General features: G+C 43.7%; 1 protein-coding gene across 1 annotated transcript in view; it reads right to left on the reverse strand.

Annotated features, from left to right (window-relative positions):
* The window catches only part of LOC122945394 (aldehyde oxidase-like), a 186,771-nt gene that overhangs the window by 99,288 nt on the left and 62,581 nt on the right, over nucleotides 1-24,902 (reverse strand). The window contains exons 7-17 of the mRNA XM_044304465.1: nucleotides 23,691-23,750; nucleotides 23,524-23,604; nucleotides 22,871-23,015; nucleotides 21,238-21,330; nucleotides 18,700-18,851; nucleotides 18,076-18,169; nucleotides 14,342-14,454; nucleotides 12,928-13,112; nucleotides 12,681-12,843; nucleotides 10,912-11,016; nucleotides 43-212 (exon numbers count right to left, since the gene is read on the reverse strand). Coding sequence (XP_044160400.1) covers nucleotides 43-212; nucleotides 10,912-11,016; nucleotides 12,681-12,843; nucleotides 12,928-13,112; nucleotides 14,342-14,454; nucleotides 18,076-18,169; nucleotides 18,700-18,851; nucleotides 21,238-21,330; nucleotides 22,871-23,015; nucleotides 23,524-23,604; nucleotides 23,691-23,750 — 1,361 coding nt within the window. The remainder of the gene's footprint in view (nucleotides 1-42; nucleotides 213-10,911; nucleotides 11,017-12,680; nucleotides 12,844-12,927; nucleotides 13,113-14,341; nucleotides 14,455-18,075; nucleotides 18,170-18,699; nucleotides 18,852-21,237; nucleotides 21,331-22,870; nucleotides 23,016-23,523; nucleotides 23,605-23,690; nucleotides 23,751-24,902) is intronic.

Genomic DNA, 24,902 nt, shown 5'->3' on the forward strand with positions numbered 1-24,902 from the left:
ACTGACAAACACAATCACTGTATGATCACAGACTATACTCACATGATTTTTGCATGAGCTCTTGAGCTTGTAACCAAAGCCAAAAACAACTCTCCCTCCATAAGTGGCATGTCATCACAGTATACTGCCTCACCAGACACATGCTTCATGGCTGAATGGTGCATGATAGGACGTCCAACAGCATCCACAATGGGCTGATGAGCTGTAATGTCCTAAGAAATATGTAATTAAATAATTGCAGTCATTCTACAAATAGGAAGACAAACAATTTGCATTATGATCGACATGAACCCTAATCTTTACAGCTACTATTTCCAAAATATCAGCAAATAGCTCTTAAAGGGGTCTTCCAAGTTATTTTAAACTGTGGCCACGAAGACTATGCTGTGGATTGGAGTGCAGTGCTGGAAGCTGTAGGGAATTAAACTGGTAAATATAGCCTCTTTTGTTATTCTAAGCACAATTCCGAGCAGTGGCAAAAAATTCTAATAACTCTGGAAAAGCTCTTTAAACAATTCACTACTAGACTTGTCTTTCAAGATTCACTGCCTTAAGCTGTTGCAGTGATGATACTACTGATTGTGAAATATAAATTCAATGTGTTGCCATCTCCAGCTACCCTTTTTAATGGATGATTTAAAGCAGTCTGTATTCTGGATTCTATCTGCGGACTATAGATTGCTGTAAACTACATAGTCAAAACCAACCTTGTTAAGGGAGGATTTGAGTGTAACAACTTGTAGTTTGACGTAAACTAAATAGCAGCATGTAATGTCAACCAGCTGCTGTTGTCTTGTATTAAAAGAGACATGTCCCTGTGCGGGACAGAGACATAATATTATCACTTTACAAAACTGTAATGAGGCCTCATTTGGAATATGCAATTCAGTTCTGGGTGCAAGTCCATAGAAAGGATGCCCTGGAGTTGGAAAAGTACAAAGAAGAGAGACTAAACTGATAAGGGGCATGGAGGGCCTTAGTTAAAAAGATACGTCTAAGGGAGTTCATGAATAACTTATACAAGTATAGAAATGGGTCGTACAAAAAATATTAAAGCTAAGCTGTTTCATGGAAAACCTCCTCAGAAGACAAGGGGGCACTGCCTCTGTCTGGAGGAGAAACATTTAAGTCTTCAGAGGTGTCAAGTCTTCTTTACTGTAGGAACTGTGAATCTGTGGAATAGTCTACCTCAGGACATAGTCACAGCAAGAACAGCCGGTAGTTTAAAAAGGGCTTGACAATGATGCTTATGTATATGTGTAGAATTCTGGTTTCTTACTCCTCTTCCCTTAAAGGGGTTGTCCAAGTTATTTTTATTGATGAACTATCCTCAGGATTGGTTATCAATATTAGATTGGCAGGGGTCCGACACCCCTACCGATCAGTTGTTTGAAAAGAAGGCGCGTGCCGTGCTCTTTATTTTTTACTTGCTCGCCATCACATACGCAAAGGCAAGCAGGTGTAATTACACTTAAGCCGTCCCATTAATTTCAGTGGAACGGCTCGTTCCTACACAAGTTTATAAGAATGAGCCATCCCATTGAAGTGAATAGGACGGCTTAGGTATAATTATACCTGCTCAATGCTGTGGATGCGACAACGAGCAGATAAACAATGAAGAGGAGGCAGCGCTGGCACAGCAGCATGCCTTCTCTTCCAACAGCCAATTGGCGGGGTGCCGGGTGTCTGGCCATTAGAGATGTCGTGAACATAAAATTTTCCGTTCGCGAACGACGAACGCAAATTTCTACAATTTACTGTCCCACCCGATATGAGTGCTATTTTCTATAGTTCTATCTTCTCATCAGTTTAATCCCTGTTATGTCCCCAATCTGGGGTCCATTTATTAAACGGACTGTTCGAACGGGGAGATGGTTAAAAAAACGCTTGCTCCCTCCCCTTTGTTTGAATCCACGCCACGGTCACTGCGTCTGCGCCGTGCAATTTACTGTCCCACCCGATATGAGTGTTATTTTCTGTAGTTCTCTCTTCTCATCGGTTTAATCCCTGTTACGTCCCCAATCTGGGGTCCATTTATTAAATAGATTTTTCGAACGGGGAGATGGTTAAAAAATTGCTGGCTCCCTCCCCTTTGTTTTAATCCACGCCACGGTCACTGCGTCTGCGCCGTGCAATTTACTGTCACACCCGATATGAGTGGTATTTCCTGTAGTACTATTCTCATCAGCTTAATCCCTGTTACGTCCCATATCAGGGTGGGATTGCCTTTTGTGAAAAAAAATTTAGGCCGGGTACCTTCGACTGCCTTCACAGTGACAGACCAAACTCTAATACACCAAACTGAATTGATTTTAGGAACCGGGAGATGGAAAAAGCATCTTGGTCGGTCCTCTTACTCCCAAGTTGGGGCACTGCGCGTGCATGGAGCAATGTGCTATAACACCCTATATGAGTGGTGTCTTAACTAGTACTATTCCTATCAGTTTACTCCCTGTTACGTCCCCTATCCGGGGACGTGTGTCGAATTGATTAACCATTGTCGAATTAACGAACCATTACGACATCCTGGAATAATTTAGTTCTGAGCTTTGTACTTGATTTGTATTGGAATTGTTGGGGATTTTTTAAATTGTCTGCATTATTTCTAATAAACTATTAAGAGACTTTATTATGATTTTTTTATTTTATGTATCAAAAACCCACCCATACAACTTAAAAAAATGATAAATAAAAAAATGTAAGTTTTTTCTATGAAAAAACATCCAGCCGTCCCGATCGCTTTTGGTCGGATCATAATGAAGCAACGGCCTTATCATCTGGGGTGTGGCAACATTGCCAACACACTCATAGAGGTGATGATCACTTCATTGTGATACGCAAGCCCCTTTACCACAACAAGGTAACGATCATGAAAGGGGAATTGATACTTGTATGTGCCTTTTTTTTGTTTTGTTTTTGCAGCCACAGTACAGCACCAGAGGCCAGAAAAATTAGGCATGTACACATGCCTGAAAAACAATGTCATTGTTGCAGCCGCTGTTGCAGCAGAGGCCGGAAAAATTGATGTTTTCAAGGCAGAAATGTGACTAAAACATTGCGGCTTGAACCCTAGTTGGTGGCGGAGAATTCACGAAAGTCATCCGGTATGCAGACATTAAATACAGCAGCATTGGGACCATTTTGAGGCCAAGGCATGTCAGGCCTTTTGTTAGTTAAACGTATCCCCTACTGTCAGTCCCTTCGGGATCCATGCCTCATTTATCTTAATGAAGGTGAGGTAATCAACACTTTTTTGACCGAGGTGACTTCTTTTGTCAGTGACAATGCCTCCTGCTGCACTGAAGGTCCTTTCTGACAGGACACTTGAAGCGGGGCAGGCCAGAAGTTCTATTGCAAACTGGGATAGCTCAGGCCACAGGTCAAGCCTGCACACCCAGTAGTCAAGGGGTTCATCGCTCCTCAGAGTGTCGATATCTGCAGTTAAGGCGAGGTAGTCTGCCACCTGTCGGTCGAGTCGTTCTCTAAGGCTGGATTCCAAAGGGCTGTGGCGATGTGTAGGACTGAAAAAACTCTGCATGTCCTCCATCAACAACACATCTGTAAAGCGTCCTGTCCTTGCCGCCGTGGTCGTGGTAGGAGGAGGATTACTTTCACCTCTTCCCCAGTTAGATTCCCGCTGTGCTGTGACATCCCCCTTATAAGCTGTGTAAAGCATATTTTTTAGTTTGGTTTTGAACTGCTGCATCCTTTCTGACTTCCGGTAATTTGGTAACATTTCTGCCACTTTCTGCTTATACCGGGGGTCTAGTAGCGTGGCCACCCAGTACAGGCCGTTCTCCTTCATCCTTTTTATACGAGGGTCCCTCAACAGACATGACAGCATGAAAGACCCCATTTGCACAAGGTTGGATGCCGAGCTACTCATTTCCCGTTCCTCCTCCTCACTGATGTCATTGACGGTCTGTTCTTCCCCCCCAGCCACGTACAAGACCACGGGTCCCAGATAGGTGACAACAACGAGCACCCTGGGATGCCTGCTGTGGTTGGTCTTCCTCCTCCTCAAAGCCACATTCCTCCTCTGACTCCTCTTCCTCATACTCTTCTTGCAGCGTTGCCGCAGGTCCGGCAAGCGATGATGACAAGGCTTTTTCTGGTGGTGATGGTGACCACAACTCTTCCTCTTCCTCTTCCTGCTCATCTACAGCCTGATCCAGCACTCTTCACAGGGCACGCTCCAGGAAGAAAACAAATGGGATGAGGTTGCTGATGGTGCCTTTGGTGTGACTGACTAGGTTTGTCACCTCCTCACAAGGACGCATGAGCCTACAGGCATTGCGCATGAGCGTCCAGTAACGTGGCAAAAAAATTCCCAGCTCCGCAGAGGCTGTCCTAGCACCCCGGTCATACAAATACTCGTTGACGGCTTTTTCTTGTTGGAGCAGGCGATCGAATACTAGGAGTGTTGAATTCCAACGTGTCGGGCTGTCGCAAATCAAGCGCCTCACTGGCATGTTGTTTCGGCGCTGAATGTCTGAAAAGTGCCCCATGGCCGTGTAGGAATGCCTGAAATGGCCACACACCTTCCTGGCCTGCTTGAGGACGTCCTGTAAGCCTGGGTACTTAGACACAAAGCGTTGTACGATGAGATTCAACACATGTGCCATGCACGGCACATGTGACAACTTGCCCAAATTCAATGCCGCCAACAAATTGCTTCCATTGTCACACACCACTTTGCCGATCTCCAGTTGGTGCAGGGTCAGCCACTGATCCACCTGTGCGTTCAGGGCAGACAGGAGTGCTGGTCCGGTGTGGCTCTCTGCTTTCAGGCAAGTCAACCCCAAGACAGCGTGACACGTATCCGGGATATGGAATAGCCCTTGGGGAGCTGGGGGGATTCAGTTGATGTGCAGCCAGACGCCGCAGCAGAAGAGGACTCAGCTGAGGAGGTTATGGAAGAGGATAGAGTAGGAGGAGTAGAGGAGGTGGCAGTAGGCCTGCCTGCAAGTCGTGGCGGTGTCACCAACTCCGCTGCAGAGCCACGCATTCCATGCTTGTCAGCCGTCAGCAGGTTGACCCAATGCGCAGTATAGGTGATATACCTGCCCTGACCGTGCTTTGCAGACCAGGTATCAGTGGTCAGATGGACCCTTGCCCCAACACTGTATGCCAGAGATGCCATGACTTCCTTTTCAATCACTGAGTAGAGGCTTGGGATTGCCTTATTAGAAAAAAAAAATTGTCCAGGTACCTTCCACTGTGGTGTCCCAATAGCGACACATTTTTTGAAGGCCTCAGACTCCACCAGCTAGCATGGTAAAAGCTGGCGGGCTAAGAGTTCCGTCAAGCCAGCTGTCAGACGCCGGGCAAGGGGGTGACTCTGTGACATTGGCTTGTTACGCTCAAACATTTCCTTTACCGACACCTGACTGTTGGCAGATGAGATGGAACTGCTCAAGGTGAGAGGTGGAGTGGCGGGTGGTTGAGAGGGGGAAAGGAGGACAGCAGTGGTTGACGTGGCTGAAGATGCTGGACCTGGAGGAGGATGGTGGCTTTGAGCTTGTGTGCTGCTTCTACTCGTCATCATGTGTTGATCCCATAGGCGTTTGTGATGTGCGATCATGTGCCTTCGCAAAGCAGTTGTACCTAGGTGGGTGTTGGATTTCCCAATCCAACAGCGATGCCATTTGGCATAGGTTGCAAATGGCATCGCTGTTGTCAGAGGCAGACACACACAAAAAATGCCACACTGCTGAGCTTTGCAATGATGGCATTCTGGTGGTGGCAACAGCATGCGTTGATTGGCGTGCTGTCTGGCTGACCCCGGGTGCCGATACATGCTGTCTGACTGTGCCAATAGCTCCTTGCGACGACCTCCCCCTGCTTCCAACTCGTCTCCTCCTTCTCTCTGTCTCCCCTTCTGAACTTTCCCCCTCTTCTTCTCTTCGAGCAGGCACCCACGTGGCATCCAAGGACACATCGTCATCATCAACCACTTCACTTGTATCTGACACCTCAGCAAAGGAAGCAGCAGCGGGTACAACATCATCATCATCATCACACTGTACGTCCATGTGTGTAATGCTTCCTGATTGAGACATATCCCTGTTATCTACATCCCCTGGCAATAATGGTTGTGCATCACTAATTTCATCCAACTGATGTGTAAATAACTCCTCTGAGGGATCAAGTGAAGCGGCTGTGGTGGCTGTGGTGGTAGTGGTGGTGGTGGCGGGCGGGAGAGTGGTGACCAAAGCTGAGCTGGAGGAGGATGGTGCATCAAGGTTCTTAGCAGAAGCTGTTGAAGATTGGGTGTCCTGTGTAAGCCAGTCAACTATTTTCTCAGAATTTTTGGGGTTCAGGGTACGTGGCCTCTGAACACTGGGCATTATTCCAGGGCCAGTGGAAATCACAGCACCACGAACACGACGGCCCCTGCGGCGTGGCCTGCCTCTGCCTGTCATTTTTTATTAGATAAGTGTTACTATGCGTGCAAGGTACTGTGCCACCCTATATAAGTGGTGGGCAGGTGGCACAGTACAGTATGTGTGGGCGCCTGACACACACAGGCTTGCAAATGTGATTAGATCACAGTTAAATTTAAAATAGATTTTTTTTTTCTGCAAGGTATTTGTCTGAATGACACCCTGTAATGGTATGAGTGTAGGCCTAACTAGCCACTAGCCAGTGGCCACAATACAGTATGTGTGGGCGCCTGACACACACGGGCTTGCAAATGTGATTAGATCACTGAAAAATATTAAATATAATTTTTTTTATCTGCAAGGTATTTTCTGTCACACCCTGTATGAATGGTGTGCACTGTGCACACAGTGCTGTCTGTGACTGAGCCTGCAGCCTCTTACAATATATATATATATATATATATATATGAAAAAAAAAAAAAAAAGCGGACTGATGTACCAGCCCGAAAAAAAGGGCTTTTTGGGGTGCTGTCAGGACGCTGTCCTTACAGCAGATGAGTCTGTGGACACAGAACAATGCCCTAGCTAACGCTTTCCCTATTGAATCAGCAGCAGTACTGTCCCTCCTCTCTCTGTGAATGCAGTTTCCGAATGAATCTAAAATGGATGCTGTCCAGGAGGTGGGAGGGAGGGTCTGCTGCTGATTGGCTGGAATGTGTCTGAGGCCTCATGCACACGACAGTTTTTTTTCACGGTCTGAAAAAACGGGGTCCGTGGGTCCGTGATCCGTGACCGTTTTTTCGTCCGTGGGTCTTCCTTGATTTTTGGAGGATCCACGGACATGAAAAAAAAGTCGTTTTGGCGTCCGCCTGGCCGTGCAGAGCCAAACGGATCCGTCCTGAATTACAATGCAAGTCAATGGGGACGGATCCGTTTGAAAATTGAGCCACAGTGTGTCATCTTCAAACGGATCCGTCCCCATTGACTTACATTATAAGTCTGGACGGATCCGCTTGCCTCCGCACGGCCAGGCGGACACCCGAACATAACTTGAAGCGTCCCCATCACCATGGGAACGCCTCTACGTTAGAATATACTGTCGGATATGAGCTACTTCGTGAAACTCATTTCCGACAGTATATTCTAACACAGAGGCGTTCCCATGGTGATGGGGACGCTTCAGGTTAGAATACACTGCAAACTTGGTACAAGACTGCCCCCTGCTGCCTGGTGGGGCACCTAAAGGGGTTAATTGTACTATCATATTCTCCTGTAAGAGATCAGGGCTGCCAGGCAGCAGGGGGCAGACCCCCCCTCCCCAGTTTGAATATCGTTGGTGGCACAGTGTGTGCCCATCGCCCCCCCCCCTTCCTCCCTCTATAGTTAAAATTCGTTGGTGGCACAGTGTGTGCCCATCGCCCCCCCCTTCCTCCCTCTATAGTTAAAAATCGTTGGTGGCACAGTGTGTGCCCATCGACCCCCTCCATCTCCCCCCCCCCCCCATCATTGGTGGCAGCGGAGTTCCGATCGGAGTCCCAGTTTAATCGCTGGGGCTCCGATCGGTAACCATGGCAACCAGGAAGCTACTGCATCCCTGGTTGCCATGGTTACTTAGCAATAGTACAATTGTAGAAGATTCATACTTACCTGCCTGCTGCTGCGATGTCTGTGACCGGCCGGGAGCTCCACCTACTGGTAAGTGAAAGGTCTGTGCGGTGCATTGCTAAAGAACTGTCACTTACCAGTAGGAGGAGCTACCGGCCGGTCACAGACATCGCAGCAGCAAGCAGGTAAGTATGATTTTTAACTATAGAGGGAGGAAGGGGGGGGGGGGCGATGGGCACACACTGTGCCACCAACGATTTTTAACTATAGAGGGAGGAAGGGGGGGGGGCCATGGGCACACACTGTGCCCCCAACGATTTTTAACTATAGAGGGAGGAAGGGGGGGGGGGGCGATGGGCACACACTGTGCCACCAACGATTTTTAACTATAGAGGGAGGAAGGGGGGGGGGGCGATGGGCACACACTGTGCCACCAACGATATTCAAACTGGGGAGGGGGGGGTCTGCCCCCTGCTGCCTGGCAGCCCTGATCTCTTACAGGAGAATATGATAGTACAATTAACCCCTTTAGGTGCCGCACCTGAAGAGGTTAATTGTGCTATCATATCCCCCTGTAAGAGATCGGGTGGTGCCAGGCAGCAGGGGGCAGTCTTGTACCAAGTTTGCAGTGTATTCTAACCTGAAGCGTCCCCATCACCATGGGAACGCTTCTGTGTTAGAATATACTGTCGGAAATGAGTTTTCACGAAGTGAAAACTTAGATCAGAAAAAGCTTTTATGCAGACGGATCTTCGGATCAGTCTGTATGAAAGCAACCTACGGCCACGGATCACGGACACGGATGCCAATCTTGTGTGCATCCGTGTTCTTTCACGGACCCATTGACTTGAATGGGTCCGTGAACCGTTGTCCGTCAAAAAAATAGGACAGGTCATATTTTTTTGACGGACAGGATACACGGATCACGGCCTCGGCTGCAAAACGGTGCATTTTCCGATTTTTCCACGGACCCATTGAAAGTCAATGGGTCCGCGAAAAAAAACGGAAAACGGCACAACGGCCACGGATGCACACAACGGTCGTGTGCATGAGGCCTGACTGTGAGGTAGAGGGTCAAAGTTTACTCAATGATGATGTATAGGCAGGGGCATACACAGAAATCATTGGGCCCCATAGCAAGAATTTAAATTGGGCCCCCATGCCCGTTCCTAGTCCCTCCTACTATGCGCCCTGGCTCCTCTCACTACCCTCCCTAAGGCTGGGTTCACACCTGAGCGTTTTACAGCACGTTCCTATGCGCTTTAAAACGCTCAACAAGCAAAAACCAATGCTTCCCTATCGGCATGGTTCTCACCTGAGCGTTTTACAGCGCGTATGATTGCGCTGTAAAATGCCTGACGCCCCAAGAAGTACAGGAGCTTCTTTGGGGCGTATTGTTGCGCGTTCCCGCACATAGACTTCCGGGAACGCGCGACAATGAGCGTTTGCTTATTTCCGGAGCCGCGTGTTTCTACGCCCGATAAAATCGCGCATACAGAGCGCATCCAGTACGCTCAGGTATGAACCCAGCGTAACTTCTCCCCTGCCCCACCTCATGCAGCAGTATTTTGTTCTACAAAATGGCAGTAATCATGCCGGAACCCAACAGACCCATTATAGTGAATTCAGCGTATATTGACAAGAATCTGGGGCGTTACATGATGTAATACCACCCAACTTTCCTGCTGTCCAGCATGGCACATGCGCAGAGACATGAGAAAAGTGTGAGGAAGCGAGTGCCCCCCTTCCCCCATCCTCTGTGTCATGCAGGACGGATGGGAGACACTGACATTACTCGCTATCCTGCATGACACATGTGCAGAGACAGGAGTCTCTGGGAAAGCTGGGTGCCCCCCTCCCCCTGCCTTTCCATGTTCTTATTATCTGCATTTATGCCTTGCAGGATAGCAGGAAATCTGAGGGACATCACATGATGTAATAGCACCCAGGTTTTCTGCTGTCCTGCATGGCACATGTGGAGAGACATGAGAATAGTCTGAGAAGGCTGAGTAACAGCTTCCACCTCCCCTCATATCTTCTCATGTCTCTGCACTTGTGCCATGCAGGACATCAGGAAAGCTGAGTCACATTACATAATGGCACCCAGCTTTCCTCCTGTTCTGAATGACATATGTGCAGAGGAATAGCCTGGGAAAGCTGAGTGACCCCCCCCCCCTTCCTACACACACACACACACACACACACCTCTGCACTGTCCCGACTTCTCACCTACAAGTCGTCACTTGCTTCATTACTGGTGGGGTTGTGGCAATCCAGAGGAATCCGGCGGGAGGTGGAGCTAGCAGGCAGGAGACAATTCGGAAGATAGATGGGCGGGGACTCTCCTTCACTGGGGCCCCCCTTCCTCACGGGCCCCATAGCAGCTGCGTGGTCTGCCTATATGGTAGGGACGCCACTGTGTATAGGGTGCGGATCGAACATCACATATGTTCGCCCGCAGCTGCGAAATCTATGTTCGCCGGGAACTATTTGCCGGCGAACTATTCGGGACATCAATACTGGCCATTGTTGATCAGATATTGATGCCCTATCCTGAGGATAGGCCAGAAATAAAAATAACTTGGACAACCCCTTTAATTCACATCCTCTCCCTATCCATGGTTGAACTTGATGGACATATGTCTTTTTTCAATCAACCTACATAACTATGTATGTAACCTCATAAAACCCTTCCTAAATGAATATTTCTCATACATCATTTCAACAAAGGCAAGTAAAATGCATCTATTACTGCTGTTGTATCACACATAGCTATTTTTGGGGAGGACTAACACAGCTGTAATGTGTAAATAATTGTTCACTGTGTTGTGCTATGCTGATGGAGATTAAGGGAATTCTTGTAGACCTAATGCATATTTTATGGTCTCTTACAATATATTTGTCTAATTGAAACACTTACCTGATATTTCTGCATAGTCTTTAGCGCTGCCTTCTGGACTATTGTACTTTTAACACTGTGTTTCTTAGATATATCTGCAGGATAAATGTGCCCATTCACACTACACTAAAGGAAAATGTACAATAACAACATTAACATTTTTGAAAAAACACATGTATAATACTTTATGCTGAGTGATAATATATGATCTTCTACTTTTAATGCACCTGTCAACAGGCAGGTCATCTCCGTAACCAGCTCACTACATACAGATTTATACAGCTTTCAAGGGGTTGCCTCATCAGAGGTGCCACTCCAGTACCCCCAGCACACAGCTGATTTTGGTGGGGGAAGCCACAGCTAGTTAGGCATGTCTAGTGTCTCTCCGTTATTGCTTGATGAGGAGAGGGGAATGCTCTATATAACATCAATATGTCCTAAAATGGCATAAGGACAGGTAGACAACGCTTTTAATTATAATTTGAGCTGTATAAATCCATATGTAGTAGGCACCACCTAGTGGCAGATACAGGCAGCTGGATGTTATCACTGTGTAGAGGGATAAAGGCAAATGTGGATTTCTAACTCAGCAAAAGGAAAGGTAATCACCATAAAGATATATTATAAAGTTAAATAGAACACAGTTTTCAACTTCTTAATAAAATGGACATTCACTTTACAGGGGTGTTCCTGGAGAAAAAAAATAATAGTTGGCATCAGTTTCAGGGGTTTTTGTAACACTTAAAAAAAAAAAAGTTTTATGGATAGAGATGCGGAGCGAGGTCAGGATGGGGCCTGCTCCACTCAGCTAAATCCTGGCATAGCACAATGGTACAGGGTATCAATGTGCTGTGCCCGAATGTAGCCATGCTTGAGGGGCACAGGCAGGAGCAAGGATCTGTTCCCCAGTCTGTGCAGCATTTACCACAGCCCCAGTGAAATTTGTACCCCAGTACAGCACTAACTGGCAGTACTGTACTAGAATATTGATTTTAAAGTTCAATAGTACCCAAGACTTTGGGTAGGGTTTAAGTAGGAAAAAAGCATAATTAATTAAGTATATCACAAAAAAATAATTTTTTGGCCTTTTTAAAACCTTTTAGAAGAAAGAACTTACAAAAGTTTAGTTACTCTTTAAAACATAAAAGAAGAGATACTAATCCCCAAAAGTCACTGACCACTGCCCGCATCCTCGCTGGTCTTTATGTCTGGCTCCCATCTCGAAATATAGGAAATTACCTAAAATGCCTTCTCAGCCCATAACTAGGGTGGGTCACTGCTGTGGCCCCGATATATATGATGCAATGCCCTTTGTAATAGGAAGTAGCACATAATAGGGATCATTTATTATGACTCGCTATGCCAGAAACAGGAATAAAAAGTCACAAACCCTTGTTTGTGACTTTTTGAATGCCATTGCACCTAAGTTTCTAAGTTTTCAACACTTTCTAAAAAGAGGGGGTGGCATGGGCAGGGTGGAGTGGGGACATTGACTTCGGAACAATCACTTTCATTTATGCGTTTATTGACTAAAGAACAAATGAAATCTACTCCAGTCTAGCCGCATAGACTGCCAGAGGATGGCCTAATTTATAAGAGGCCTGCACATCCTCTGGCAGTGCAGGGGCTATTAAAGACAGGCATAAACAGCTGGCTCCTGATAAATAACCCTCAGTAAGTAAAGGTAAGTAATTTTAAAGTTACTAATCATTTTATGTAGATTCAAACAAATTGTTAATCAAACTTTTACCATAGATTGTTTAGTTATATGGTAAACACAATGAGCCCACCTCTGATTTCAGGGCTTGTAACACTTCTAGGTAGAATTTGAAAAAAAAACTGATGGTCAAGGTTCTTCTGAATTCCACCTTCCCACCAGGAGCAGAGGGTGGAAGATCAATCTCATCCAAAATGAATCTACATGCTTCACCAAGAGTCTCCTCATTCCACTTCCTGGTTATATAAAAGGGTTAAATTAAAATCTGTGGCACATCGGATTTATATGGCGGTATTGTACATAACAACATTGCCACGAACCTTCCAATGACAGCTTCTCTCGCTTTATTTGCTTGAACTGTGGTTGTGCTAGCGCCACCAAAGTAAATATTCATGTCTTCAATTATGTCTGAATGATCTCGAAATAATACTCTCATTCCTGAGACCAGTATAGCCACAGAGTTAACCTTTCTCTGTGCCTGTCTGAAGGCAGACACAACCTCCCACTGTGGAAAGAGGGCAATAATATAAAATTCTTGGAAATGTAATTAATTTTACACAATGTAAAATTTTTAGTAGTTTCCATAAAGACATTTGGCTCTTGCCAAAATATTAACGTATCAAAACCACCAAAAAGTGTTAAAGGGGTTTTACAGTACTTCAATACTGAATGCCTATCCTCGGGATAGGTCATCAGTATCTGATTTGTGGGAGTCCGACACATTGCACCCCCACTGATCAGCCGTTCTGCAGTTGGCACCAGAACTACACAGCTTCATCCCTTTCTGTAGTGGACAGAGTTTCTCCACTTCACTTCAATGGCAGCAGTGCTGTAGTAACCAGCTCCACCATCACAGAAATGAACAGAGCTGTGTAGTTCTGGCACCAGAGCTACTGCATCTACTGCAGAACAACTGATTGGTGGGGGTTAAGGCTGTTGTACCCTTGCCGATTGGATATTGATGTACCCTTGCCGATGTGGATAGGCCATCAATATTAAAGTACCAGATAACCCCTTTAGGGGATTTTTTTTTAATCTTTTATCACCAATATATATGGCACAGCAAACAGACAAAATGTATAGGAGGTTGTACTGCTCATTAACCCTCCAAAAGTATTACATACTTTTGGAGGTTTAATGAGCAGTACAACCTCCTATACAGTCCTTCCCTTCCAATCTGTTTTCAAATACGTCCTGAAAACTTGCAAAGTCAATAATAAAGGCCCCTTTACACTGAAAGACACTGCAGGCGATTATTGTCTGCTTATCAGAGGAGTTGAGAGTTGCATTTACATGTAGCAATCATCTCCTCTGTATGGGGATAAGTGATTGCTACTGTGATCACTCATCCTCATAGAGATTTATTATTTCTGGGCCTCAGATCACTATTTAGAGAGCACAGTTTGCTGTCCAGAAACAATGATTTAGGTGACCACATAAGTGATGCTTTCATCCAATGAACGAGCATTTACTCGTTCATTGGGTGATTGGCGGCATCTTTATACAGGGCAATTACCTGGAATGAGTGTTCCTAGGAATGCTGCTCCTTCCCAATAACTGCCCCAATAATCGGCCCTTGTAAAGGGGCCTTTACACTTTAAGCAGATGTAGCTCTTTGTTACTTGCATTTCTTTCTCTTAAAAAAGTGCAGCAATCGGCCATGGGGCCGTCGGCCTTCAGGCACTGAGCAAATTCCTGGTGGTAACTGAGCTTATAGTTCAAAATGTACAGCACCTTTTGAGTAAATGGAATGAACACAGACACGAGAACCTCTTCTGGCAGGAGACAGAATGGAGATTCCTTACATTTGAAGAAGCCATCATTGCAAATGATCTGTCGAGTTTGTCCTAAGAACAATATACAACATTATTTAAAACATGCGGGGGAAAAATGGACAAATAAAATCTATAACCATTTAAAGGTCATCTGTCAGCAGATTTGTACCTATGAAACTGGCTGACCTGTTACATATGCACTTGGCAGCTGAAAGCATCTGTGTTGGTCCCATGTTTATATGTGCCCGCATTGCTAAGAAAAATTATGTTTTAATACATGCAAATGAGCCACTAGGAGCAACCTAAAGTCAATCAAAGTGCAGGGGGTGCAGCAGTTACAGAGTGAGCAGAGCCTCCATTGCTCATAGAGTCTCATTTGCATATATTAAGACCTAACTTTTCTCAGTAATGCCGGCACATATGAACATGGGACCGACACAGATGGCTTAAGCTGCTGCTGATGGCTTCAAGATAACATGGAACAGGTCACACCTTTTTTATAGGTACAAATCTGCTGATAGGTGCCATTTTAATTGACTTTATAAGCACCAAACTCTGGTAAACAAGAATATTTATTTAAAAAAAATATTGTGCCAAAATGAGGCCACTTTCCCTAAAATAACTTCTATAATCATCACTTATTTATGTATATGTTCATATAATGAATTGCTTTTGGATATTAAAAAGAACAGTCGCATACTTTGGAGAGTTAGTGAACAAGTACTTTATCCCTAATACATACTGCAAGACAGATACAGATCTTATTTCATTTACCAAGAAAAAACATGAGAGGATGGACCGTTCTAATATATTTCACATGACATACAAAGAAGCTTGTTAGCATACACATATCTTTAAGAACAAATATCATGGGAAATGTTACAGGAAGCCCCCAGAGACCATCTTTATAATCAATAAATGTTTAACTATCACATTGATTACTGACTATTAGGCCCCTTTCACACGGGCAAGTTTTCCGCGCGGGTGCAATGCGTGAGGTGAACACATTGCACCTGCACTAAATCCCGACCCATTCATTTCTATGGGGCTGTGCATATGAGCGGTGATTTTCACGCATCACTTATGCGTTGCGTGAAAATCGCAGCATGCTCTATATTGTGTGTTTATCACTCAACGGAGGCCCCATAAAATGAATGGGGCTGCGTGAAAATCGCAAGCATCCGCAAGCAAGTGCGGATGCGGTGCGATTTTCACGCACGGTTGCTAGGAGATGATCGGGATGGAGACCCGATCATTATTATTTTCCCTTCTAACATGGTTATAAGTGTGAATCTACAATTTTCATAGTCATGAAAATAAAGAAAACTCTTTGAATGAGAAGGTGTGTCCAAACTTTTGGTCTGTACTGTATGTGGGAAACTACTACTGATGTTTTTAGCCATAATATATTTACATATATTCTAAATATATAATAATATATGTAAATATATTATGGCTAAAACGCACATATATATTTAAATTAAATTTAGCCTCTTTTTCTGAAAAGCTTCTGCTGGGATTTTAACTCTCAACCTTCTACATTACAGCCAAGAACCTTTACCACTTCACTATACAGCTACATGTTAACCTGCAGTGAAATATGAAATGATACTTCTGCTGTATAGGAATACTTACTACATGACAAACTACTATGAGGTATTTCTGACACAGTTTATTATTCAGCTTTGTAGCTGAGTGGTTAAAGTCCTTGCCTTTAATGTCAAAGGTTGTGAGTTCAAATCCTGACAGAAATAGAGGCTTAATTAGATTTAAATACACTAGCTCGAGCACAGAAGGTATTCGGGCAAGCATTGCGATGCTCGAGCCGAACTGGTGTTCGACCGATCATGCTCACTTAACACTACTGACTATATGTTATGCCTAGAGAGCAGGTTTTATATTGTTTCTTTTATACTTGGTCTGTTTTTTACTCCTTTCACTCCATCTTAGGTTTCACCTCTGAATGGCCTATTTTGTTTTTTGAAGGTTAGAATGTTGACCTGATTAGGCCCCATGCACACGGCCGTGTTTCACAGCCGTGTGCGGGCCGTGGAACCGCGGCCTGGATCCCTCCTGAGAGCAGGAGCGCACGGCGTCACTGGTTGCTATGACGCCGTGCGCTCCCTGCTGCTGGCACAGTACAGTAATACACTGGTATAGATCATACCAGTGTATTACTGTATTGCGGCGGCAGCAGGGAGCGCACGGCGTCATAGCAACCAGTGACGCCATGCGCTCCTGCTCTCAGGAGGGATCCAGGCCGAGTGCATGGGGCCTTAATATGGAATCTACTATCAAACTCCACATCAGGAGTCGGCAACCTTCTTCGCTCCAGCTGTTGTGAAGCTACAACTAGTGATGAGCGAAGGGAGCTTCTGATCCTAGATTCCAAGTCGCTTAACTCCAAACTTCATTTTAATGCTCTACGGAGATCGGTCTCCGTACAGCATAAAAATATATGGGGTCCAGCAAAGCGAAATAAGAATTACTTCGGCATTTGGTTATTAAACTTGAAAACCATTTTAAAACAGTTATCTGAAGTCGGCTTCAATACAGACTGGTACTTCTGTATCAAAGTCAACTTCAGAACTAAGTTTTAGAATGGTTTTCAGGTTAAAAAATCAAATCCCGAAGTTATTCACAAAATCCTGCAAGACTTTGGTGATAACTAATTTGCCTCGCCGGAGCCCATGCATTTTAATGCTGTACGGAGATGAATCTCCATACAGCATTAAAATGAAGTTTGAAGCGAAGTGACTTTGAAGGTGTCAGCAAACTTAATTAGCACTCACAGCTGTTGTGAAACTACAGCTCCCATTAATTTCTATGGAGGCCAAGCAGGTGTGCATGCTTAGAGTTGTAGCCTACAACAACTGTGAGTGCTGAAGTTTAGTGACCCCTGCTCTACATTTTCTTAAATTATTCTATAAAATATCTACTTATAAAGGGTTGATGACCTTTAATATATCTTAAATAACAACATACAGTTATGTACTTTGTAATTAACATTCTCATGAATATGCTGGTAGCATGTCTATAGATTTGCATTCACCTTTAATATTACATTTGGTGTCTGGACTTATGGAAAGATAGCTGCCTCCTTTCTTAGTTTATCTATTGAAATTCCTTTTTTTAGGAAATTGTATGGCTCTGTTATTTGGCCACCTTTGGTACTGCAAATTATTAAATCTGTGTATTGTACGAACGCTTTTTTTTAGGTGCAACATGGCATGCCATATGAGGAGGCTCCAAAGTAAGGGGAACTATACAAGCTATGGACATTTCTGATTAGACAATGATATAAAGTCCAATCATCTTTTATTTTTATTTATATAACAAAAGTTCAGACTCCTTCAACCTGTTTTGATGCTCCCTATTATTTTGTCATGTAATGTAGGTGGAGAATTCAGTGCTGGGCCTAAGACATTACGTTCTTCCTGACATCCTGTTGGTTGTAACCCAACCAGTGAACACCACAACCTAGCAGGGGCATCATGGACCAGTCCATCTACTCCTATAGGCTATACTCTAGTGTGCGTCTACCTGTACAACAAGAGAAAGTGAGCAATATTCTACCTACTGAAGGCACAATTACTGTACTTCTTCACCCTATGAGCGCCTTTCTCATGTCGTCCCCATCGCTATTTCTTTTGTCACACTTTCAAAACAATTAATAATCATATGATCACTTACCCTTTGACAGGACATTGAGTGTAGCATTTCCACAGGCTAATATGGGGTTTAGATCAGAATTTGGGTTCCGGCTAACTATGTGTCCACCTAATGACTGCAACAAAGTTGTGTAAAATTATTGACTGTTAGAACTTGTAATTATAAAGTGGAAGCATTAGAAGATACAAGATCTAATCATGAAAAAATAAGAATTGAAACATAACATTCCCTATACTATATAGTGTTGTAGCGATATGCATACATTATGTGTGTCTAAAGGGATATTGTACTAATCACATGCATAATGGTGAGTTTACACCTGCGTTGGAGGCTCCATTTGTGACCTCCATCACAGATTCCATCTAAAAGACCAGATCAAAAAAGTTCTGCATGCAGGACTTCTTTGTCTGATAAAAAAACTGGATTTTAATCAGAAAGTGGAGTCAATGGAGTCTTTTCGGCTCTGTACAGGTAAGATGTGTGCTATATCCAGCACTTCTGTTATTCTGCTCCTCAAATGGAACAACAGAAATATATAGTGGTGATGTGAAGTCGGCCTTATGCATTCCTAAATGGCTAATATTTAATGATTATTATTTCATTATCTACATTACAATCACATGATAATTTAAAATATCTACATACAGCCACATTTCTGATCTGTTGCCCTGCCAGGGACTTCAGCTGTTGTAAAAGAACATGAAAAATCTTAGTCTTCTCATTTGGGAGCTGAGATACCGCTTCCTCCAAAATATCCTTCAACATAGATAGAGAACAGGCAGCACCTATAGAAAGCCCTGCAAGTAAATTGTAAAGTGCTGTTAAAGCAAATGTATTTTCAGAAAAATCCCTTTTCAGTAGTCATCTCATTATCATCACAGGCATGATTACAGTGAAAGGTGGCACTTCTCTTTTAAAGCTGGAGGCACATAACACGGAATCCTCTATTGAGAATAGTTAATGGTTAAAGCTCACCTCTCCATCTCTGCATCCCCTCCCCATCCCTGTCCCATCCCAAGGGCAGATGTCATAGGACTATTTGGCAAGCAGCATAAACTTGATATTGCTGTTGACACCATCCAAGATATAAACAGTAGAGATGAGCGAATTTCATATTTTGAAATTCGTTCACACTTCGTTTGTTGGCAAAAGGTGAATTGCGTTATGGATTTTCTTACCATGGACCATAACGCAATTCTGTGACGAAATGAGTAACGGAATGCCTTTAGAGGAATTCCGTTATTCATTCCGTCATAATAGAAGTCTATGGCCTGCATAACTGATCCGTCCCGTCTCCGTTATGCAGGGGAGGACTCCCCTGCATAACGGAATCGGGATGGATCCATTATGCAGCCCATAGACTTCTATTACACTGAGCAAAAATATAAACGCAACACTTTTGGTTTTGCTCCCATTTTGCATGAGCTGAACTTAAAGATCTGAAAAATTTTCTACATACAAAAAAGACCCATTAGTCTCAAATATTGTTCACAAATCTGTCAAAATCTGTGTTAGTGAGCACTTCTCCTTTGCCGAGATAATCCATCCCACCTCACAGGTGTGGCATATCAAGGTGCTGATTAGACAGCATGAATATTGCACAATAAAATGCCACTTTGAAATGTGCACCTTGATCACACAGCACAATGCCACAGATGTTGCAACGTTTGAAGGAGCGTGCAATTGGCATGCTGACTGCAGGAATGTCTACCAGAGCTGTTGCCCGTGCAATGAATGTTCATTTCTCTACCATAAGCCGTCTCCAAAGGCGTTTCAGAGAATTTGGCAGTACATCCAACAGGCCTCACAACCGCAGACCACGTGTGACCACACCAGCCCAGGACCTCCACATCCAGCATGTTCACCTCCATGATCGTCTGAGACCAGCCACCCGGACAGCTGCAGCAACTATCGGTTTGCATAACCAAAGAATTTCTGCACAAACTGTCAGAAACCATCTCAGGGAAGCTCATCTGCATGCTCGTGCCCTCATCGACGTCTGGACCTATCTGCATTTCGTCGTCATAACCAACTATAGTGCTCACATTCGATGGCATCTGGCACGTTGGAGAGGCATTCTGTTCACAGATGAGTACCGGTTTTCACTGTTCAGGGCAGATGGCAGACAGCATGTGTGGCATTGTGTGGGTGAGCGGTTTAGATCGAGTGGCCCATTGTGGCAGTGGGGTTATGGTATGGGCCGGCGTATGTTATGGACAACGAACACAGGTGCATTTTATTGATGGCATTTTGAATGCACAGAGATACCGCGACGAGATCCATGACCATCACCTCATATTGCAAGGATCTGTACACAATTCCTGGAAGCTGAAAACATCCCAGTTCTTGAATGGCCAGCATACTCATCGGACATGTCACCCATTGAGCATGTTTGGGATGCTCTGGATCGGCGTATACGATAGCGTGTTCCAGTTCCTGCCAATATTCTGCAACTTTGCACAGCTATTGAAGATGAGCGGACCAACATTCCACAGGCCACAATCAGTTTGATCAACTGTATGCGACGGAGATGTGTTGCACTGCGTGAGGCAAATGGTGGCCACACCAGATACTGACTGGTTTTCTGGAACCCCCCCCCCAGTAAGGCAAAACTGTGCACATTTCGGAGTGGGCTTTTATTGTGGGCAGTCTAAGGCACACCTGTGCAATATTCATGCTGTCTAATCAGCACCTCGATATGCCACACCTGTGAGGTGGGATGAATTATGTCAACAAAGGAGAAGTGCTCACTAACACAGATTTAGACAGATTTGTTAACAATATTTGAGACTAATGGGTCTTTTGTGTATGTAGAAAATGTTTCAGATCTTTGAGTTCAGCTCATGCAAAATGGGAGCAAAACCGAAAGTGTTGCGCTTATATTTTTGCTCAGTGTAGTGACGGGATGAATAACGGAATGCTTCTAAAGGCATTCCGTTATGCATTCCGTCATAGAATTGCGTTATGGTCCGTGGTAATGGAATCCGTAACGCAATTTTGCTTTTACAAGTAAATGAATCGCAAATGAATTTCATAAGCGGAAATTTGCTCATCTTTATTAAACAGAATTGTCCAATAAAATCTTTTACAAAATACAGGCAATATAAGATATATCCTTCATACTGTTTGTATACAGTGTATGTCTATAAAACATGCACTCAGACAATACAATGTGATACATACCATCCTTTGTGTATTTCACAGTATTTAGATCTGGAATCCTTCCAATTGAAATTATGACTGGGGGGGAAATTCCTTTTAACTTTATCCCTGGCCCTGGAAGAATAATAAATGGTTTTGCATGTGTGTAAGGGCTCTTTCAGGTGGGCATGACCACATTCACACACAAAAAGCCAAAGCAGCAATGCTTGCATGCCGTGTCCAGGCATGTCCAGGATTGGTGGCTGTAGTTTCTCTTGAAGAAACAGCTCTATGCAAAGTTCCTAGGACTGCCTGTTTCTTTTTCTAGTAACATCAATTAAGAAAATGCATGGCATTATTTGCAGGTGTACAATATGGAAGACCTATCCTCAGTATAGGTCATCAATATCACATGGGTAGGGGTTAGACCCAAGCCGATCAGCAGTTTGCAAGCGATGCAGCACTTAGATAAGTACTGCAGCCTCCTCACAGCATACCAAGCACAGCACAGTGCATAATATAGTGAGTATGCTTGGTATTGAATGGGACTAAACTACACATAGGGCAAGAGACCAATAAATGTGACATCGCTGTCCTAGTGAACTTCTAACAGCCTTCTTTTATAAACACCACAGGGGCAACAGTACTGTAAGGGGGGGGGGCACTAAGACGCCAGCACTACTGTAAGCGGGGCACTAAGTGGGGAAAACTACTGGTGGGGGCACTATGGAAGCATTCTACTGTGTGGGGGCCCTAAGGGGACAAAACTATAGTGTGGGGGCACTAATGGGGAGTAACGACTGAGTTGGGAAATTAAAGGGGCATACAGGGCTCGGACGGCATACTATAAAGTAAACTTTTATCATCTCCTCCTGTCCAGCTCTAGTAAGCATTTTATTTACATATTTTTTTACATGACTTAGTAGGGGCGGGGTTTTATGGAGAGCATGGGCAGTCTTAACTAGCCGTGGGAGGTGGGTTACGGGGAAGTTGCTTGAGTGGGGTGGCCCATTCAAAAATTTGCTTTTCCAGTTATGCCCCTGGCAGTAACCCTATGTTAAAATTTGCTATGTGGCCCAGCCTTTTCTAGTTGAGCCCCTGACAGTATCCCTATGTTATGTCACTTTGGCACACCTGGAGTGTGGTTTATTATTCCTGTGGAGACATATCTGTCTTTATGGTCTACCTGCACGATCCCCTGAAGACGCTGGGTGTCCAGCGAAACATGTCGGGTTGCAGGGCACATGAGTGTTTATGTTCTTAATTCAGTGGTAGCAAGGGAGCTCCGCAAAAGGAGTACATTTCAGCTAGTACAGTTGACAAGAGGAAACAGTTGCAAGCAACATACCAGCTGTAACTAATAGTGTAGAAATACAAGCTGTGAATCAACAGCAATAATACTGTCCTGCAAGTTGGAGCTACCCGCACCACTGGTAGTTTTAACCTGTCTATGTGTGGTGTATGTTAAATAAAGTAGCATTTTAAAAGAAACTAAATAAAAGTAAAGTTTTAGATATGTTCGACAGCACATGATCCAAAGACGTATTTATGTTTCAGATACTGCATGAGGAACCACATTATGCCTCACCCTACATAAATCAGTTAGAGAAGGGCAGAATGTGATGCTATGTGGACAATGTTACCAATGCATGATGCAAATGTCTTTGGTACTCACCTATGCTGGTATTTCCTACTATAAGAGGGGCCTCTGGATATTTGATTTTTAAGTCTAGAAGTTCTTCCAGATTAAAAACTGTAATCCATTTCACCTTTTCTCCTTGAAAGACCAATGACTGGAAGCTCTGGTTTTGTGTCATCAACTAGGCAGAAAAACACATGTATGTTTTACATTTTACTATATGAGGGATACAGGCTTGTTAACATGGCTGTATCTGTAGCCATCGTATCCTCTGTATATCCTCTTTGTTACATTTTACTTGTTTACTTGTAAGGCTTTTTTCCTGCTGGAGTCCATCCCAGTACTGGGCAATAAAAGTACAGAAGGACCATAGGCTGAATTATGCTCAAGGAAATAAGTCCTCAAAATACTTATGGATAAGTCGGTGGGTTCCCATGCTTGGGACCACCATCTATTAGCCAGATCGCTGCTAACAAGCAATTACATGGCCCCACTATACTACTGTATATTCCCCCCGTAGCAGCAGTGGCAGGAGAAGGATATAGCTGGCTGTACCTTCCCCTGGTATAATAAGCTGTTTAATAAGTATTTTTAGCAATGAAATCACTACCAAATGATGACATTTATAGAATTGTTGAAGTATCTTAAAAGTGAAATAGAAAACTGAGATATATTTATCTGTAACTTACAATGAGTTCAGGGGGAAATATTAATTCCTGTGATGGATCCAATGGTAAAAGCTCTTCTTTGGTAAATAGCAATGAAGTTATCTAAAAAACAATTTAAACAAATATCTCATCACATGTCAGCTGCCAGCATTGTAAGTATGTAGCAATGTTGCTGTTGAGACTCTTACATTATCCTCTCGGTCATGCTCCAGTTGACCATTCTGTTCAAGTTGACAACAGTTCAGCTCCTGGTTCGACAAGACAGCAGAAATCAAGATTTGGCAGTAATACATATTGGCTGTGCTTGGCCACATTATATCTATTATTTAAAGCCTCACATTACCAGATGCACAACTGAGTCCAAGGCACTGCCAGTTCTAGGAAGGCCTGCATGCTGATACGGTTACATTTATGTGCTCCATAATAAAGCTAGTTTTTTACACTTGAATTTACCATGGTTTGGACACATTCTTTTTATGGATGCCTTTAAGTGGTACTCACCCCAATGTAAGCATACCTACCAAGGTGCACGCGTTACCCCTCTGGATAAACTATAAGCCTTATATTACCACCGTTCCTTTACTTAAACTTGTCAATATATATGATTTTCACAAGACATAACAGATAGTCCAAATATTTTAGACATTTAGGAGATGGGGAGAAGAGAGAAAGCGAGAAAGAAAAAAGAGAGAGAGAAAGAATTGTAGGCCAGGAAATGCTCCTTTGGGTTTCTATGAAAAATATATGCAATTTAGCATGGCTTACATCTGGTGGAATCAGAGAGGCTTACTTTCTTTTTTCTTTTGGAAGGAAAGCTAATTTGAATATCTTTCCCAGGAACCCAAAGATATGCAAATTAGCTTTCGATCCCAGAGAAGAATGACTTGTTGGATGTTTCTCTCTTTCTCTAAATGAATCTCTAGAAATTTTGGTTTGTCAGAATCCAAATTTTTTAAAACATATGGAATGAGTTCTTCTGAATTGATAGAATTTATTTGTTTCTGTCTAGAAGAAAGATGATTTGTCGGAAAGGTGCCGCATATGATCACACTAAACAACATCCAGACCTGAACTGGATCATGTTCAAAATGCTAGATGCATTTGTAAAAAAGTTTAATACGCCTTTCGGGAGCTGGTTATTGGTTTCTTTTTAAATTAAAATGTATTTATTGTGATACAAAAACTTAAATACATATTACATAATTAACCCTTTCATGACCAAGGGTCATTGATGCCCCAATGTCCAGGTCAAAATTTACAAATCTGACATGCGTCACTTTATGTGGTAATAGCTTTGGAACACTTTTACTTATCCACGCCATTCTGAGATTGTTTTCTCGTGACACATTGTACTTCATGATAGTCATATATTTGAGTCAATATATTTCACCTTTATTTAT

This window comes from Bufo gargarizans, chromosome 8, assembly GCF_014858855.1.
Source record: "Bufo gargarizans isolate SCDJY-AF-19 chromosome 8, ASM1485885v1, whole genome shotgun sequence".
In the NCBI taxonomy this organism is placed as follows: Eukaryota; Metazoa; Chordata; class Amphibia; order Anura; family Bufonidae; genus Bufo; species Bufo gargarizans.